Below are 21,678 nucleotides of genomic sequence, written 5' to 3'. Positions count from 1 at the left end.
CTATAGATTTTATCCTCTCCCGTAATTTAAATATTTTCATATATATACATATCACCTTTACTTGTTATGATTTTCCTTTACAAATCAATAATTTCACTAGCACTTCTAGGGGTGAGACCTTAACTGGAGTTTTTTATACTTCACTTTTATTAGCACATATTTATTTTTATCAATTTAAACAAACGTATTCTCAATACTATTTTAATTATAAATAGGGATTCATAGTAAATTTCACTATTTTTTTTCCTTCCATATGAAAATTGCACAGTTGTGTAATCACAATTAATGACGTAGATGAACGAATAAAAAATACAGTTTCCTTTAAGAAAAAAACATGTCTAAAATTAATGACTGCCTGCTTAGTGCGGCCCTTAAAATAAAAAAATCAACAAAAATGTTTTGGTTAGCTGTGTATAGGAGATACGGACTGCAGCAAAATACCTGTCAGGACAATTTCTCAAGCAGAGAGAAGAAAATTGATGTCGGCGTCTGGGTTTCACTTTTAGCAAAAAACATGAAGGTAAAAACCGCTCATGTATATTTGATACCGTTATAGAGTTATTGGCTGTTCGTTCCAACTTTTTTACTAAGGAATATTTTGTGTTTTAATATATAAATTTCCAAAGCACCTTTTTAAAAATAATGGTTATTAAAAAAAAAATCGTATTTTTTATATGGGAAATTAAACTTATGCCTCAGGCCTTCTTCGAAAAATTAAAAGTTTGAAGATGTGTTTTTGGCTCTGAAGACGCTAGATTTTTATTGCACTTTTCAAATACATTTAAAAAAAAAATGGAAAATCGCCGCTCACAAATTTTTCTGGACTCACTGTATTTGTGTTCTAGTTATTGTCATTTCTATTGGTTCGTTTTGGTTAGTTAGTTGTCAGTCCCATTGGCTAACATTCGTGTTTATTATTAATTAAATTAAGAATTAATTATTATAAAATACTATTTTTTTCGAAACGGTCTACTATTAATTAAAAATGTCAATTAGATTTTGTTTTCTCTTACGATACTGGTCGAGCTACAAATAATTTTTCATCATGTACCTTTTATTCGAAAGACCAACGTATCGTATATGTATTTGTTTTCTGAATTACTCTCCTGTCCAAAGAATTCAAAGTGATAAAAGCCTTTTCCAATATGACTGAGTATTTTTGGAAAGCTGGTTTTGAGTCCTTTTCAATCATTCAAAAATATGCATGGTTTTCCAAATAAAAAATCGATTTTTCTCCTGATTAAAAACCATTGGTAAAAAGATATTTAATAAGAGTTTTTATGGGATCACAAAATTTGCCATTGCCATATTTTGATGATTTTTACCATTATGTTTTTATGAAACTTGAGCGGCAGACACCGACATCACTTTTCGTCTACTGGGGGTTTCCCCTTAATTGCTCAATTTGGCCCATCCTGTACACATTTGCCACACCAATTGTTATATATGATTTAATTTTGTGATCTTATTGACGAAAAACACTTACCGGGATTGGATACCTCGCATGGTAAAGTCACGGTGTCCTCGTCCTTCACTTTAAATACTTGACTAGAAGATATAAAAGTGGGCAGAGTCGCCGGATCGATTTTTAATTTTGTTGCCTGCCAGGAACCTGTAAACAAGAAAGCGAGGGTTACAAATTGCTCGAGATCCGGGTGTAATCAATGGAAATGCCGAATTTATTGCCCCTACTTCGGAGATTTCGAGTTTAAAAAAAAGAAAAAAATAGGTAATAGGTTGTGTTCGTAGCCCCCCTGGGGTCGCGTTGTTCCAGTAAAAAAATAGTACCGATTGAATTCGTTAACCTCGACACTCTGCACATTAATAAGACAAAACAATAAAAAAATATATAGAGACGGTATATACTTCATCTTATTTTCTAAATCATTTTAAATATTGTTTTTGGAAGATATTGTATTAATTGATACCACAATATTTAGGTAGGCAAATTTCACCAAGGAATGGTATAAAAAAATTAATAATTATTTTTTTTATAACATAACGTTTTGGGCATTCTATTTTGCAGGGTGTTCTGATTTGGCTTACATCTTCTAAATGTTCGCCTTTTTAATAGGCTAAAAAAGGCTCTTTAATTGCTGACAGATACATTGGAGAAAATCTGGAAGCTTTTGTTGCTATATTGACTTTATTGTTATGTTATAAATTTTCGTTAATAATTTGAATCAGAAAGTGAAAAGTAAAGACTACCAAGTCAAAAATTCAATAGAGCCTCGACAATTTCAATTGCTCCATGGTGTTTATTGGATTTTTTTTGTTTTTTCCTTGTTCCTAATAAACACAATAGAGCAATTAAAATTATACTGTTCCAATCAAAACATTAAAACTGACCTTGAATGACTTTGAAGTTGACACATATTCAAAAATTTAAATACACTATTTTGTGAAGTAAAAGATTTAACATGTTGTGTGTTACCCTGCACGAAAATTTTAAGCCTTAAAATTATTACAAGTATAGAGCAGGTTTCGCTTAACCTAGTCGAAACTGAGACTTGAGTTAGACTGACTTTTTCTATCTGGAAATCTGAGAAAGAAGATACTCTTTGCGTTCAAATGTTTACTTGACCGTGAGAGTAAAAAGTCTCTCCATGTTCCATTAGAAGTGATGCTATTAAAAGTGTTTGTGTTTAAGATATTAAATTATATTCATATATCAAATGAGGAATATACTTACGAGCTAATTAAGTTTTATATAAATTGTAACAAAGTTAAATCATCGAATAAGGCATGAGTGAAAAAGTAAATAACAAAAAGGAAATTTTAGGCTAGGTATCTAACAATTTGATGCGTGAATCAAAATTGGATTATAATTACTAGGTATGGAATTATCTTTTTCCTCTGACCATAGCTGTCTTAAAAATGCACAAAAGTAACGCCCGGATTTGCTTTGTTTATTAAGATACGAATTCGGCGCACGACTTTGTAAGGTACGAATAAAGTTGCGAAATTTCCGGCTCGGATTTGAGAGCTCCAGAGCGTATAATAAATGCTAAGATGTCGTTTCGTGCCTTGATTGTCTATTAAAACTGATTTTGTGTAGATTGAATATGGTAACACGCTCATTAATATGTATGGATATTAAACGTGAAAGCTGAAATTCCATTTAGTCCAAGAATAAATTCTACTTCTGTTCTATTTTCTCTGTCGTCTCTCTATACTCTCAGCGTAAAATATTAAAGCTCACCGCCTTAAATAGTAAAATCCCTTAGCCAGTATCATTATAAAAATTGGCTAAGCTTTATCTCAAAATTGTGTGCAAAGCAAAGAATCATAGTATTACTACCGTATTATAAGATCACAATAGTATATTATGCAACAAGTGCAGTAAACGGCATTTGACTCACGAGTTTCTTTGACACGAGCGGAGCGAGTTTTTAATAAACGAGGGAGTTAAAAAGTTTACCGAACGTGTTGCATACTATACTTTTTCTACGACCGTTAGTTTTTGGGTACATTTTCGTAAAACAACACGAATACATTCACCGTCAGAATTGACAAACGTCAAAATTCAAAGTGTGGGAAATATCTCCGAAAACATCCGATTGCTCCCAAATCCGTGCGGTAAAATCCCGGAAATGTCCGAAGTGGCTCGGATTCATGGGAAACGAAACTGCCGTGGTAAAGTGTCGCTTCCCGCATGCTAGATCCGTGGGTAATTAGGTATTTTACAGACGGGAGTAGAAAAATATTTTTTTCTACACTCTTCTGTAAAACATTTAATTATACACCGACCTAGCGTACAGGAAGCGTCACTTTACCACGTGTGGTTTTTGTCCCACGGATCCGAGTCACTTCGGATAGTTCTGGCATATTACAGCACGAGTTTTGACGTTTTGTCAATTCTGACGGTCATGTCAGTGAATATATTCGTGTGCGAAAATGTACCCAAAAAACTAACGGTCGTAAAAAAATTATACTATGCAACAAGTTTGGTATACTTTTTAAGTCACTCATTTAAACACTCACTCGGCTCCTGTCAAATAAACTCGTGACTCAAATGCCCTTTACCGTACTTGTTGCATAATATCCGCAACCTGTTTGACGTTCCCTTGGAGAAGCGAAAAAGTTTTAGTTAACTCATATAAATACATGAGCCATGACTTTTGGTTTTCCGTTTTTATGAACAATTATTATCTAAAATGGTGTGCTGCAAATGCCTACATGTAATCGAGGTATTTTCTAGTAAATAATTCATAATTTTATTAGGACAAATGAACAGACAAGTCGATTAGGAACACTCTTCCTCACTCCTTAACTCAAAATTAACCTCGAAATTTTTACTTGATGTAAGGCAAAACCAGTACAAAATACCCAATGAAGATTACCGAATATAGAAGCCATTTTTATATGAGTTAAAGTTGGACTGTCGGTAATACACTAAGAAGCATGGTTTATAAAAAACTGCGCAACTCTGTACTGTCCTTGAGTGATACTAAGTTATTTATTGAGCGCACAGAATGCTTATTTGAAACATTTCCATCTAGGAGTGGGCTGTATTATTTATGAACGTCGCAGTTTACAATCTATCTATCGGAGCATATAAAATGATGCTTAAATAGACACTCGAATCTCAATCGACAAGGCAAATATTTTAAAATTTTTAGCAATGTTAACAAAGCGTGTCTAAAATATATTCCTTAAATGGGTTTTCAAGTTACGACAACCTCAAATCACAAAAATGCAAAAATGAATAGGTTAGTTCTTGTTAATTAGAGGTTTAGACTGTTTTGCGAATCGATCAATGGAAATTGGTTAGAACAACTGATATTTGAGAGTTATGGTGTAGAACTTGCTGCAGGGTTTTCAGAGTCATCTATGATTTTTATTCAAATAGTCTTGAAGACTCATATTCAGGTAGATATTGATAAAATAGTATTACCTACTGTATAAATATGTTTTAATCATGTTAACTCTCAAATCACGCAAATCGTTAGAAGAAAGTGCAAAAGTAACATCATAGATCTGGTTCCAACGCTGCCAATTTGAATATAATTGGAACTTAGGCGGTACATGGATCATTAAATAAAATTAAAATTTTTGTTTTGTTTTTCTCAAAAGTAAAACAACATGTCTGAACTTATTTATGTAATAAGAATATTTATCAAACGTGATATCTTTGTAAACAAATTATAATGTAATTCTTGTTAGAGCGACTTTAAAAATAAAAATTAATGCTATCTTCAAATACCTAAACAAAACTGAGTACTAGGTTACTAGATGTACAATACTCATTCACAAATCACAATTTCCCACAAACATGTTCCAAATTGAGATGGGATAACTAAAATGATTTGTCACTGACTTGGATTGGATAGCTGTTCGCGATATTGTGCATAATCCTGATCTTAAAAAACTGTTTTCGACTACGGTTGGACGCGAATCAATTATTTCCTTTGCGGCCATTTTTATTATTCAATCGTATTCGCACACAAACAATCAACGTCTCATATTTCCGTTATCGCTACATGTTTACCAATCCCATAGGACATAGGCCTGAGGACTTATTAATGCCTTTGAGGATTTCGCTTCAGATTTCTCGAATGGCAAACTGTTGAAGCGCCCTCGATTGTGGTAGTAATTGTGCTGTCATTGTGTCTAACGATGTTTAGACGACGCACGGATGACAACATGGCGGACAGCGACCACTTCAATTATTCGGCACGTCCCGTTTGACCTGATATTGACTTATTATTTTATCCTTAGTGCTGGAGGCTTATTGAACACTTTCTAATAGACTTCTAAAGTTCATTTTTGACATTATGAAAGCTGCAAAATGTTTTCTCAATAAATTAGCAATGTTGCATTTAAACTTGTGACAGTGCCATATAAAAATTTCTTGAAAGATTCGTAATGTGCAAAAATAATATATATATATATATATATATATATATATATATATATATATATATATATATATATTATTGCCATGCTTTTATGAAACAACTTCCATTATTTAAACAATATTAGTAAAAGGTAATTATTTAAGGTAAACTTATATATATATATATATATATATATATATATATATATATATATATATATATATATATATATATATATATATATATATATATATATATATGTATATATATATATATATATATATATATATATATATATATATATATATATATATATATATATATATATATATATATATATATATAGTATATATATATATATATATATATATATATATATATATATATATATATATATATATATATATATATATATATATATTATATATATATATATATATATATATATATATATATATATATATATGTATATATATATATATATATATATATATATATATATATATATATATATATATATATATATATATATATATATATATATATATATATATATATTATTGCCATGCTTTTATGAAACAACTTCCATTATTTAAACAATATTAGTAAAAGGTAATTATTTAAGGTAAACTTATTAACCTATGATAAATAATGACGACATAATACTTTATCACTACGCTATGTACCGGGTGATGCGTTTATTATGGGATGACACTTTTTCTCAGGGAAAGAATATTGAAAAATACCTGAAAGGTAATAGTTCTTTGTTTATACGTTTAAACCATTTTACTGTTAAATATGCTTGTGTTTTCGTGTACAAGTTACAATTTTGTATATTGCATGTTTTAATTTTGTACAACTCTCTAGACATATTTTATATTTACGATAATCAAACAACAGAGCGATACGTAGCAGCCAACGGGGACATCGCAACTAAGATCGGGCGAAATTAACAACGCGACAATTCGGGGGGCGGAGCCACCTCCCCTCCCGCACAAGCAGCACCGTTACCATCTCCGGCGCAGAGTATAAATACCGCACGTACCGCCGATAACCTCCCAGTGTTCGAAGTGTTTTCGGAGCCCGAGCATTGAAGATGCCAAGTGAGATTTTGGCGAAACGTCTGCAGGATTCCAGTCGGAGTTCAACAAGCGAACGGATGATATTCCGGAATATAGTGTCATTATCATGTATATATAAACTTAAAAATTCTTATTATTTTATGCTTAGACATTAAAAAAAGGAAAACATTTCCCATTTCAAGATATCGTAGATTTGGAAATATTAGCAATAAAAACAGCATTCAAAACTGATCAAGTACCCAGTAGTCCATTTATTATGGCATGACATCTTATCCCAGAACCTATAAAACATAAAGACAGAAGTTGTTTCGATTCACTGCTTATAACATTTTATTTTGTAATAATAAGGATGTCCGTATTTTCGTGGACAAGTAACAACTCTAATGATTACAAGATCCTAATTATTACAAAATAGTATTTTAAAAGCATAAGTGAATCGAAACAACTTCTGTCTTTATGTTTTATAGGTTCTGGGATAAGATGTCATGCCATAATAAATGGACTACTGGGTACTTGTTTAGTTTTGAATGCAGTTTTTTAATTGATTTCTTTCATTATCATAAAACGGCCATTCGGGCGTAGTCAATATAGTCGCTCTTAATAACAGTGTATTGAAGCAAATAAGTTACGAACTTTTGTCAATTAAGTTTTTCTTGTCGTCTCGATGTATCCCGCTACCCAAATTCCAGCCACGTCCGATATTTTTCCTGAAGTAAAATGCATTATGCTTTCCGTTTGAGTATGTAAGTAGCTAAAATGTAAGAAAAATGTTTATGTGACCGGCATGTGAAAGGAAATTTTATTATCCTCTGCTCAGCTCTGTTGCTGCTGTTTAGGGTTAGGCTGTTACCGAGTCAAACAAAATTTTCGAACCTTAGTTCGCGTGTGTCTTGTACTGGGTCGGATAAAAGTTTCACAGGCTTCTCGGTCAGTTGTGCTGCCGGGCCAACCCAAGTTTCGCCAGCTTTGGCCTACAAAATGGTCTCCCAATTAGTTTGCGTCGTTAATAATTCGTTAAGTGGGCGAGGTTTTACTTGGTTGGTAACGTTGTGCACATGTCCGTAAAATTAAAACAAAAGGAACAAAATCAAAAGTATTTCGGAGGTAAGCAAAATATTTATTTTAAAATAAAAGATAGATTATGGGCTAAAATTTTTGGGAGCGATCAATCATCCATTTCTACTATATATGTATGATATTTATTAAAATTTCCTCTTTCTGTTGCTCGTGTTTTATGGTGTGTTTATTATTGTTTTGTAACTGCCATTTTTGAATCTTCCATTTCTAAGTCGCCTTCATCAGATCTTCCCAACGCCCGAAACTTCGTCGTTTTTATTAAAGTCCTGGTCACTCATATTTATATGGATGTAATTACACTGAAAGTCAAGTAACAGGTAAATTAGTAACAAAATTCAGTTTCTCCTATCAAAAAATACACAGAAACAAAACGTAATTATTTAGGAAAAAGTAAAACTTTGACACCCTGTATCTCGAAAACGACAAACCACACGTTTATAGTAACTTTATACCTTAAAAATACTTGAGAAATATGGAACAACTATGAATACGGCAATATACAATAATTTTCATAATGACAAAATTTGGATATAATTTGAAATTATGAATTATTGAATAGCATTATAAAAAAAATTTTTTTTCAATTTAAAAAAAAAATCCATTAGGTTTCTAACCTATTTTCCATTAGATGCGTTTTTCTGTTCTTAAGGTAAAACAAGATCTGATGTAATAATAGTATATTATGCATCAAGTTTGATAAATGTCATTTTAGTCATGAGTCTTTAAAAAAACGATTGACTGGTCAACGTGTTGGATGCCATATTTTTTCGGGTACATTTTTCCTGATAATCGTCAAAATACCATCAGTAGGTAAAAAACCTCGCTCCTAAAGCGGTGGCCAAAGTACTGGAAACGTTTGAAGTAACTCAATCTAGTGGTTAACAAAGTGACGCCTTGAAGTATCACATTCAGCATTCTTGACTATTAGATGATTGGAAATTAGTAGGGGGTAAAAAAATATGTCAAAATTGATACTTTCCTGGACAAATTAAAAAGTTATCACTGATTTAATGAAATAGTTAATTACAAAACAAAAAGTTTGAAGGATCTTTCAATTTTAATGTATACAAACTTTATCCCAATAAAATACAGAAGCAAACTCAATTTCTTTTAACTAAAATTCAAAGATTATTTAATGTGCACATTTTGTAAATAACCATGACTGTTGTTTTTTAATAAAAAATGGTAGTTTATTGTTGTTCGTGTTTTTCATACCTACCTACGTATATCCTGCCAGGTATTTAGCACCCAACAAGTAGTACAGGAAAAGTAAGAATCTAAATTTTTCAAAAGTATTTTTTTTTCATTTATTATCAGAAAAATTCGCTCGGTATTCACATTTTAGTTACCACAAGGGTCAGAGCGGTGATCAGTTGTAAGGTCTCCCGATATTTTTTGCAACCATAATATTTTTGCCACATTCATTGCAATGTATATTGCAAACACATTTATTTATTATTTATTTAGAGCGACTTCAAATACATACATAACTCTGTTGAGGATTTTCCAGTTTGTTTGTACTAGGTATTTAATATCATCGCTATTCCTTAGTACAGTACAGAAACTACTGGTAACCAATAACAAATTGGCTTCGGACAAAGAATAACTACGTTTCAAGTTGGGGCTGAACCGAAACAAAATATTATCTTTTTACAAAACTTCTGGATTCCTCCTGCATTGGTTTTTGCTGAGTTGAAATTGCTGATGTTTCGCCAATCATCCTGTTGGCTTCTTCAGAAGTTGACTGAAACTGGCTCGTGTTTAACTCTGTACCTGCTTATATATTGTTTGAGATGATTCCCAAATTGGTGACAGGTAAAGACCTGAGTCGTGGTTAAGATTGTTAGGTTGTTTATAGATCTCTATAGACTTTCGGATTTTTCGTTGGTAGAAAATTACATGCAAGAATTTTAGTTTTGGTTAGAATAAAATTTTATGCCCGGTTTCATGAGTGTGTTCGGCAACAACTGATGAGTTTATTTGTCATAGTCGTAAGGCTCTTTCGTGTTCTTTGAGCCTAGTTGATATTTTTCGTCCGGTCTCTCCAATGTATTCTTTGCCGCATATGCATGGAATGCTGTAAACTCCTGGCATCTCAAATAGAATTTTGTCTTTGACGGACCGCAGATGTTGAGAGATTTTTGGACAAGTGGTAAATCTGGTTTTGACGTTATACTTCTTTAGAACTTTTGATATGTGGTCAGTAATGTTTTGAATGTAAGGAAGGACCACAGTGGCAAGTGTAGGATTGCTTTTGGCCTCATTGCTATTGGAAGGTTGTGGTGAAGTGTATTTTTTGATGGAACGCTTAATATCTTTAATGTGGAAATTATTAGAAAGAAGAGCAGAGGTAAGGTGTTTTAATTCTGTTTTCAGTGACTCGGGCTGAGATAGTTGTAAACAAGAGAGTTGATAACGGATCCTTTTTGGGCGGGATGGTGATGTGGATGTGAATGGTGATCATGGTATCGGTCTGTGTGCGTAGGTTTTCTGTAAACACAATGACCCAACGTTAGGTCTGATTTTCTGTTGATAATTACAGCTCAGTGGTAAAATGTATGTTAGGGTGTATCGAGTTTAAATGTCTAAGTAAATCTACTAATAATTAATCTAATGTAATGCTTTTTAATTGTTCAATGAAGACTCAGCAAAAACTGAAGCAGGAGAAATCAAGAAGTTTTGTAAAAAGTTTTACAGTAGCCTGTGGAAGTTTCTTTGAATATTATCTGCCAGTAACTCGCGTCGGATTGCGCTTTTTTACTGCGAATAATTTGTAATTGACATTGAGACCGAAAAGCTTCATTTAAGTTGTAAGAAAGCGTGACAAATGCGCTCGCTCATTCGAAAACGTTCGCCCTACGAGCCGTGGTACACGCATTAGCATGTTTTCTGGTCATCTGTCACGAATTCCATTTTACGTGGCGCATATTTCCGAGCGCTCGCAAAATTGACTAAGGTTTCGTTTGATGTCACATTATCGTTAATGTATTAAATTAGCTATATTACTGCGCTACGTCGGTGTGCACATTTTTGTGGTCGCGCTCTATATATTACGCGTACAGCACGTGAGGTATTAAATCGATTTTAGTGTCGTTTTCGAATTTATTTTTCGTTTATTTTCTAGTCCAAGTCCCAAAGGAAAAGCGTATACGTTTTCCTTTTTGAATTCCGTGTCTAACTAGACATGGCAGCAATTTTTAGTTGGTCTAGTCTAGTAGACCTAATTTTAATCAGAACAGACATTTCTAGAGAAAATCTATTTAACACCGGCAATAACAAAATTACGCTATATTTGCTTACATTCATATTTTTTATGTAAATACATTTAATATTACGTAACTTTGGTAATCAAATAAACAAAAGTAGGTGACTTACGATTTCCTTTTTATAGAACACTAGGAATATCTGCGCAAAATCGTACAATATAAAAATAACTAATATATAATTAGCTACAGAAATTTTAGGTAAGAAAAAAAATAGTGTTAACTTTTGACACTAACATATATTGCTTCTACTTTCCCTCTGCTACACTCACTCAAAGCGTATATTGGTGGTCTTTATTTTGAAGTTTGTCAGTTTTAGTGATTCTGTATGTATTCTGCGTTCATCACTTCACTTAATAAATGTATTCGTGACGTCGTACAAAAAGTACAGAATGCAAAACGTGTATAAACTTTTTTAGGCTCTCGAAGAGTTGATTCTTGTAGACGACGTTTCAATGGGCCTTTTAGAGGAGCTTCTAGGAGTAGAACCTTCAGTGGTGCATTTAGATTAGCTCGTTTAGAGGGTTTAGATGAGCTTTTAGCTTCTATATTTACATTCATATCTCCTGAAATCCGTGGTGTGATGCACGATTAATGTATTGTAGCAACTTAAAAATATATATTTATTTGTTTAAATTGTCATTTTGCAAATAGTGCCAAATTAGTGACAAATTTCTTCAATAAGATTGGACTGTCCAAAATTAATATGATTTCATTTGAAATGATAAAATGATAAAATCGAAAAAGTCGAATGGTGAATAACAGGTTCAATATCCAGATTGAATCAATAATTAAAATTATAATGTAATCCAGCTGCATTACAACTGAAATTAGTAAAATAAAATCTGATAGTAACTGATTAAATGCAGTTTTAGGTTGATTCTACTTTTATACAACAAACCATATGAAACTTGATTTAATTTTTAATTATTTTAAAGAAAGATATTTCAAATCATGTAATGTATTTCACTTGTAACACATATGGTTTAGAAAACACAAATTTATTTGTTTATTTGATAAATTATTAAGTTACCAGGTCCGTAGCTAATAATAAAGTCCCAAAAAGTTTAAAAGGACTCGGTAGCTTAAAATTGAAATGAAAGATTTGCAAAATCATCTATCCTATCGATGTTAGAGATATTCTTTTATTATTGCACAACCGCAAGATAATTTTTTGATGAATCCTATTTGCTTATCCAACTTAAAATTTCAGCGTTGGGCAAATTTTAATTTTTATTAAAAAAATAAAAAATCATCGTCTTTTTTATAATTTTTTTTATTTGTTTTTATTTTAATTGTTTTTTATTTATTTTATAAGAATATGTATCTTCCGATTTTTTTGTAACAATTCCAAAATATTTAATAGCCACTATAAACAATATGGTCAATATGCACACTAAGTATTCGTCAGAACGCGTTTTTTGCAAATTTCTGTTGCGGCCTGTTTTTTTCCCAATTTATAAATTGAATCGGTGCGTTCGAAAACAGTACCAAAAAGTCCAAAATCAGCGTTTCCAGAAAATCAATGAAAACCTTTTAACATTGAAACTAGTCGACATATGATTTTGGCTTGCATAGAAAAGTTTTAGGTCTCGTGGTTTGCAATGTATTTTTGATGGTAGCTTTAAAAAAAAAACTACGAATCGCAGATAAAAAGAGGGGACGGTTTTTTAACTCAACCTCCAAAAAAAAAAGTAATGGATATTTGTTTATTTTTTTATTGTTTATTCGGGGCAAAGAAAAAAATACATTATCAAAACAGACATCTCAATCATCATTTTTAGCATTGGTGGTATTCCATAAGGTGGTAATAGAATTCGAAGACTTCACAGTGATGTCTGATGTCTTGATGTCGACTATTTTTTTTTCATTAATTGGTACAAGTCCTTGATGTGCCTTATTATTGGGCAGAGGTGGGCTGCTCTTATGTTCTTCGAGTAATTTAAAAGTATGGGAGTATAAACAATCTATACTTCTAGATTTTAACAAATCCTGGATTAGGACTTTGGTTTCGGTTCTGCCCTGCACATCCATTGGAGAATAAATGCAGTTCAGTGATTTCAGGGAGTATATGATTCATTATGTAATCATTCAGAAATGTGCACACTTCATTAGGTCCCTTCTGATCTTTACCTTCATGGTAAGCATAAAAATGACCAGGAGAATCCTTAAGATTGTGATTTGGAATGCAAATACCCAGAGCTGCCTAAAATAAAAATTTACTGGACTGGAATATGCAGTAGTGGCATGTTCTGCATATAATCAAAAGCTAGTCCCATTACTTCTGGTCGTTGAGTGCACAGGTTTTGCACTTCTTTAATTTTATTACAAAATTTCTTGGCCCGCATTTTATGGACCATTAGTTCCGCTGCAACTACTCTTTTTGCGTTATCGTTAAGGTTAACATCCTTCAGCTTCGTACCATGTCTTTCGCGCTTCGAGCATACATCAACCTCCCAAACAAAAAAGCGTTCGTTAAAATATAAAAAATTTCCAGCCTATATATTTTGCGACAAACAATACATGCATTTTCTTTACATCCAAAGATGCATCTAAATAACGAATGGTTTTGGAGGAATAATGTGAAACTTTGACCGGAAACGCCTTAATGTGCTCTTTAATTTTCAGAGTTCTTTCATCGCACAATGTACGAGGTCTATTATTATGCCTGCTTCTGAAATCCTACGGTGATTTACTGAAGAAGACGAAAAATCTGCTTTATCTAAACCGTATTTACAAGACACGTACTTACGAGGACTCATGGAAGCAAAATCAATCCGCGTCAGATGTGCGGAAAACAAACAAGAAAGAAAATCAAACTTTTCTTATTTTGTTTCAAAGACCCACATCGAATTTCCGTGTGCAAACAGGCCATATCTAGGTCTTCATGCTAAACAAGCAACTGGCTACTATTTTGTTGTTGAAATAAAAAACCGCACAAGTCACGCACATGTACGGGTTTTCTCCTCATTCTACTGGTGCAATCAATTGATGAAGAGACAAATTTTAAACAAAATCTTACTTTAAAATGTCAAATTTTGGAGTTTTTGGACGGTTTTCGAACTCATTGATTCAATTGTCGTTGTCGAATACGTCTTGGTGGTTTGTCAAAAGAGTGGAACTAACCATTTAAATGACTGGAAGAAAAGAACCTAGCATATGGCAGTTTTATTTAACAAAAACAGATCCCAATAAATCTGGGTGTAGAGCGATCTGCAAAATAGAAATTCAAGGGATAGTCCAAAGACTTAAGGCCCGTCATGACGTTTGTGGTAATAAGCAGCAAGAAACGAATACTGGTAGGTAAATAATATTGTGTTTTATTATTACTTATTTCATTTTTTTTTATATTTCCATCTCGCAAAAGGCGTATGGTAATTACAAAAACGTTTTCATAAGAATTAATTAATTTATTATTTAAAAAATGTCATGTTCTTTTTGTCTTTTCTTGGCAAATTTTGAATTCCTGCATATTTTATTTATGTTAATATTTATCATTTTTAGATTATTACTTATTTTTATTTTTTACGATATATAAAGAAAGTATTTCGTATTCATATCGTATAATTTCTTTATCTAAGGAAAGAATTTTCAACGGATTAAAAAAAAAAGTTTGCCGTATGAATTTAAAAAAATCCAATAAACCCTATACTAATTTTTTAAAGGAATATGGGGTGCGTATTTGAATTATCATTTATTAATAATGGCATAAATTTATAATTTATCTTTTTCATGTTTTTATTTTGTTTTTAGGCACCCGACTGTCGCTTGACAGTTTTGTAGATCTTACTACTACATCGTTTGCATTCAGTTCCACGATACTCATTACAGATTTGTCAAGCCTTTGCGAATCTCCGCAAAGTCCATACAAAGAAAAAGGAAAAAACTGAAAATCAGCCTAATTTGAATAATATCGTAATGTGAATGTCAGCAGCTGAAAAAGAAAAGATTGACAAACACATAGCAAAGGCAATTTTTGCTACTAATCAGATGCAATGAAAACTCTGAAGTAGCTATCCACTTATTAAGACCTGGTTATACGCCGCCATCAAGAAAAACGTTATCAACAAGCCTTTTAGATGACATCGATAACGAGGAAAAGGCAAAATGTTTTTCTTTCTCTGTCCATTGACGGGTCCACAATCAGTCAGTTATTGAAACTATTGATACTTCGGGAAAACCTCATAGTTCAGAATATTTGACCGAGGTGGTTCGTTTGTTTCATATAAATCCCAATATGACTGCAAATATGGCTCTCGTGCGAAAAACTTTGGAGGAAAAGACAGATTCAAAAGTTATAACTTACGGCTGCTCTGCACACATTTTAAATTTACTGTGCAAAGACTTACAAATAGTCTAGTAAAAAAGATTTTAATAAATAGGAGTTTGATTGAAGTCATGATTTTAACTTAAAAAAATCAAGTTATAGAAATCATGATTTTAGTAGTGATTTAAATCAGTTGATTAAAGTCAGCCCAACCCTGGTTGCTAAATTAGATTAGGACGAAAGAGTTTAGGTTAGGAAGCTACGCTTCAACTTCTCCTTGTGTTACGTTGTAACAGAGTAAGGTCAATATTGTTATTATTATTACTGACGCGAAGAAGAATTTTCTCGATAATTAGAATTAACAACTTCTAAATTTATCTCATATATAATGGAATAAACTATAAAGAGCCGGAAAGTAAGATTAGTTGATCAGTTTTTTTTATATTCGGATTTGCAAGTCGGCATCATCGCAAACCTCTGTCGTTGTCATCCTGTCGAAAGATTCAGGCACGACAAAGGTTTTGTGCTAAATGTTTGTAGCTATTTTTCCGGAATACTAAGTATACAAGTATTTTTTCCATTTATTCCTCGGTCTTGGGACTCACTCATAAAATTATTAGATGTTATTTTAATAGCACCAGGTGTAATCATAAATAAACTATAACACGCCTGAAAATCCGAAAGCTACGCCACGGAATCGTTTCGCTAGGCTTGTTTATCGACGCAAATGAAAATCAAACACAAAATGGCGAAAACTGGTAAACGGCGATAATCGACATCAATCGCTGCAATAACGTTTCTAAGACCGCAGAATTTGCTCGCTTTAAGTCAATTTGGTTTTGCGTAATTAACGACACAAGTCTGGCGATTTGCGTTTGTTTGAACATAACCAAACAATGAGATTTCGAACCGGAAACGACCACGGTTCGGTTTTACGTTTAATGTTTGAGTTGATCGCACTAGAATTTTGATGTTAAAGCGCATATTACTGCCGACCAAATGTTTGCATTTATGTTCATCTGCCGTGCAAATATGACACAACCCTATACGACTTGTTTATCATTTTAAAGTTCTTCGAGTTGGAATCTGCGGATTTTTAGAACAGGTATTTATTTATTACAAAAGAGGCTTTCGACATGATATGAACGTGATATTATTAAAACGTATAGTCCGAGATATGTCGATTTTTCAAGTAAACTAAATATTAACAACATCAGTGAAATATTATGGCTTATTGGTAAACCAAATGACAAAATCTTCAATCGAACTAATTAACGAGAAGAGGAAAGCCTCAAAAAGCTCAAGTCGGAATTTCTGAAAAACAAAACGTCACGTAATGGACATTGCGAATCGAAACATGGAATGTGCAAGGTAATATTTGTAAAAGGTTTTAATTTTATTCTAATTTTGTTCTTTAATTTTTTAGTTTTATAGTGTAATAATAAAATTTTTCACTATGGTTTTTTTTGGCATGCCAATTACGAACTTGAGACCTATTTATACGTTACTTCAACGGGTGGCGAGTTTCATCATATTTCTTAGTTAAATGGAGTCATTCGAACATTGTCAATTTTTAACTTATTTGCATTAAAAAAGTTCAATATTTTTAATTTATAAATACTTCAGATGGAAAAGTACGGGGGCAATAAAAAACAATAGTTAACGATAACAATTTTGGTAGTAATAACAAAGAAACTTACTTCATAGCGAGTGCTTAAATTTCGAAATATTATGTTGTCTAGTATCTCTACTTTAAACATTCAACATTCTTTATGAATTACCTTACATTACATATGATGCCAACTTATTCTTTAAAAATTCTAACTTATTACTCAAAAATTTGCCTATTTGTTCTAAAACCTATATTTTATTTATGCAAGTAAAATAGATTTACGTGACTGAAATTTTCATACCTACCAGTAAAAAATTAGCTTTGATAAATTAAAGCTGGCAGTGACATCTAAAATTATGTATTGCAATGTCTGGATAAGTTTAGACTGAACAATTGTTATGCGATCTACATATGGCTCGAAACTATACTCGCATATTCAAGGTGACTATGGACAGATACTTTTGAAATTTTTGTAAAGGAAACTGCCTCAGATCTACAGTTATCAGCCTGAAAGCTAACTTTCTGGGCTGTTTAAATTCTAGTAAAAATCAGATTTTCCGTCAAGTTTTGAAATGAAAACAAGTTCAAATAGGCATTTGAAAATTGCAGAACATTATAAATCTATTACAAGTTTGTTATTTTAGGCCGTACATCTAAACACTTGAGTTCGTGCTGTAGTTCTACCCGCCGTTCTTAAAGAACAATACCGAATAAAGAAATTACAAAAAAAAACTTTAAGGTCGTACAATCAGTACAGTGGTAGGGTTGACTTGATGCGGGTCACTAATCTAATATTACTTTTTACAAAACTTCTGGATTCGTTCTGCGTCGGTTTTTGCTGAGTCGAACTTGCTGATGTTTCGCCAATCATCCTGTTGGCCTCTTCAGAGCTTGACTGAAACTGGCTCGCATTCTGCTCTGTAGCTGCTTATAGATTATTTGAGGGGGCGGAGCTAAATGGGGGACATGTACGGATGACTGATTGGTGAAAGATGAAGACCTAAGTTGAGGTTAATATTGGTAGCTTATAGATTTTGGCGGAGCTAAATGTTGATGACAGGTAGAGACCTGAGTCGCGGTTAAGATTGTTAGGTTGTTTATAGATAAATCGTAGCATCGGAAACGGAAAAATTAGTTATTTTAAAAGGTTCTAACTTCGTCATTGCCCCACGTATTATCCCATTTCAAATGTCAAGTCTATCCTAAACAAACTGCCATCTCAAACAGCTAATGATATTCGATTTGAAATCGCAAAAATCCTTAAAAAATCAAAACCTTCTAAATCCAATATTGCAAAGCCTGAACGCATAGCCCTAAAATCTCCAAAATCTAATCCAGATATCTTAATCCAAAAAGCAGATAAAGGAAATGCTACGGTGGTCATGGACACAAATGAATATCAGAAAGATCGTACGTGATCTATGGATCGCAACCTTAAATCTGTTATTAAAACTTCTCTATCAGACTCTGTGAAAAAATCTGTCATCCCCGATGACTCTGAAATTCCTCGTCTCTACTCCCAAAGATCCACAAACCAGGGTTTAGTCAAAATAACCGCTAAGGGACTTAAGCGACGTAATTATTACCTGGAAATATTAACTATTCCATCAATATCAATTCTTCAGAATGTTGTTGGAGTCTGTTGGAAAAAATCGCAACCTTTGGCGTCGATGGGATTGCATAACGGGGCCCACGAAATCCGTAGAGAAGCTCACAAAATAGATTGCTCAAAAATTACGGGCAAATCGAGGACCAATGGATCATTGAAAATAAATTAGCCTATCTGACGATCGCTTCCACGGAGTTTACCGAAGGCAATACGGCGGCTCCGCGAAATTTTATTGTGCTCACACAAAATGTTTACCCCGATATTGAAAATGATTACTACATATCATCCCTTATTTGAAAATATTGGGTATCCGAATTTCCCGCCCGCTTCCTTTCGTGAATGATTAATGTTACGGATACGTCAATACTTTTACAAAGCTTTTATGTTTTATATCGTTGCTATACGTCTACGTAATCTGTGCACTACATTTAGGTGACGCAATAAATGATAAATGGTCCGAGATAAATCGCTCAGCATCATGGAGCTGATTTTTATGGCGAAAGAATGCCCGTTCGGGGCACCAATGTCACCATCGTCGACCCTGGTGAGGTACTGTGGACCTCCTCTTACGAGAATGCTGAATTTTCGGGTCTCTATAGAGACGTAGGCGTTTCAACGCAAAACGCTCAAAAATGGTTAGGCAAAAAAAATGTTTTCTTTTTTTTGATTGCCGCTGTAGGATCGACAAACTATTTTGACTGTTGGACAACATAAACAAAAAACAAACGCACTGCGGAAAAGTTTAGGTTTGAATACAGTTAGACCAATTACCATGTGATGTGATGCTGGTGTTTCGAAGGATTGTACGTGAATTTCCACCGAAGCACCTACTTCTGCAATTTGGAGGGGAGGCTAAAATCGATAATTTTTCTTAATTTATGTATTTGCTTCTTTTCAATTAGTTTTGGTTAGTTGGTTGGTGTTGTTAAGTATAAAATACCGCGATCACTTTTTAAAAATAAACAGGGATGCTTAATAGTATACATATTATGCTACAAGTGCGGTAAACAGCATTTGATTCACAAAACTCACGTGCTTTCTGCACTCTAGATCGGTGTATAATTAGGTACTTTACTGAAGGGAGTAGTTATCTACTCCTGTCTGTAAAATACCTAATTGCCCACCGATCTAGCATGCGGGAAGCCTCACTTTACCACGTCAATTTCGTTTCAGAGATATTTTTCACGCTTTGAATTTTGACGTTTTTCAATTCTGTACGCATTAACTAACGGTCGTAGAAAAAGTATAGTATGCAACACGTTTGGTAATAGTATATTACGCAACAAGTGCGGTAAACGGCATTTGACTCACGAGTATATTTGATATGAGCGGAGCGAGTTTTTAATAAACGAGTTAAAAAGTTTACCGAACGTGTTGTATATTACGCTTTTTCTACGACCGTTAGTTTTTGGGTACATTTTCGCAAAACAACACGACGTGACGCTTCCCGCACGCTAGATCGGTCTGTAATTAGAAGTTTTACAGGCGGGAGTAGAAAAACTTTCTAACTAACTCTTTTATTAAAAACTCCTGAGTCAAATGCCGTTTACCGCACTTGTTGCATAATATACTATTACCGCAATTGTTGCGTTATATACTATTCTCGAACTTATATTCCAAAAAGTATCTAAAATTGTACTTTTTAACAGTAACATACTCTAAAACAGCTGTTAATGAGAATTACGCAATTACGCATCCATACCTATTCCATGGTTTAGTTCACTGCTAAAAGATGATACTAGGGTTATCATTATCATTGGAAGTGGTGGACGAACTTTTTGCTATTTTCGTATAATAGATCCATTGTTGTTGTTAATAGAAACTCCGTCGGTACATTTAGCGACTAAACTACATATTAAAAGTTCAATTCAAAGTTTGGCAACATGACTTCCAGGGGGACGATATTGAACATCAATATAAAATCTACTCCCGACGCCGAAACGTGGATTTTGCTTGGCGAAGTTTCGGTTTAAAATTAGTTTTCAAACTTTGATGATACTTGTTTCCGAGATTTAATATTTAGGCGAGGCGCATCGATCGTTTTCAGATGTTTTTAATTTTTAATCTAAAACGCGGCGAAGGGTTCGCGTCGAGCTGAATTTTTATTGGCTTCGGCTGAGATTCTTGAAACGTATTTCTTAGCGCAATTTGCTAGAATTTGACAACAAACAAACATTCAAGATATACAAAATACAAAGCCCTCTTTCTCATACATTAGCTGTTGATTTCTTACCATTTTCAAACACTTCTTTCATGTTCATGTTCATACCATATTGTTAGAAACATCGCTATGTAATTCTGAGTCGTTAATAAATGGGGTTTGAATTTTATCTAGGTATGGTTTTGCGGGTCGGTAAGTTTGGAATTCTTGCTCTTTAAATTGATGAGAGTATCCTTAGACATAAAAGCACAACCCATTAGTAAAAATGTATACCACGTCTATGGTATGTTTATGGTACGAATTATGCTTATGCTGATACTTATGAACGCTAAAATCGATCCTTACAACAACAAAATTACGTCAAAGAAACTTAATGTTAACTATCTACATAAATAGTATTTTCAAATGTCTTGACCCAGCCGTAAAGTTTGCACACGGTTATGTCTTATCTTTAAACGATCATAAACAATTGGAAGCAAAAATCTTGATAAACTGATCGAGTGGTTCACCCAGACTTCTCTGCACGTATACACAAATAAAGCATACTTTTTACAAAACTTCCTGGATTCCTGCTGCGTCGGCTTTTATCACAACAAGCCTTTATGGAGAGTACATTAAGCGCAAAAGCAGAAAGGTAAAAACGGGTAAGATTACTCAGTACACTGACCTTTTTGTTACGTTGTAAAGACCACAAAGTGAAAATATCCTATAATGTTAAAACCTCATCCGATTACAAAATTCTTCCAAAATCAAGTTTCGCTTTACTT

General features: G+C 33.1%; 1 protein-coding gene across 4 annotated transcripts in view; it reads right to left on the bottom strand.

Moving 5' to 3' along the window:
• LOC132698576 (limbic system-associated membrane protein-like) overlaps nt 1–21,678 on the bottom strand; it is a 228,788-nt gene that overhangs the window by 89,784 nt on the left and 117,326 nt on the right. The window contains exons 1-2 of one of the 4 annotated variants that reach the window (XM_060664752.1): nt 20,453–20,557; nt 1,487–1,612 (exon numbers count right to left, since the gene is read on the bottom strand). In XM_060664752.1, the coding sequence (XP_060520735.1) occupies nt 1,487–1,612; nt 20,453–20,507 (181 nt within the window). In that variant the 5' untranslated portion in view covers nt 20,508–20,557. Of the gene's footprint in view, nt 1–1,486; nt 1,613–20,452; nt 20,558–21,678 lie in introns of those variants that run through there. The other 3 variants (XM_060664756.1, XM_060664755.1, XM_060664754.1) reach the window with 3 other exon arrangements.

This window comes from Cylas formicarius, unplaced genomic scaffold, assembly GCF_029955315.1.
Source record: "Cylas formicarius isolate icCylForm1 unplaced genomic scaffold, icCylForm1.1 PGA_scaffold_2__14_contigs__length_35257938, whole genome shotgun sequence".
Lineage (NCBI taxonomy): Eukaryota > Metazoa > Arthropoda > Insecta > Coleoptera > Brentidae > Cylas > Cylas formicarius.
The sequence above is the reverse complement of the archived record's forward strand: the minus strand, read 5'-3'. Positions and strand labels throughout refer to the sequence as shown.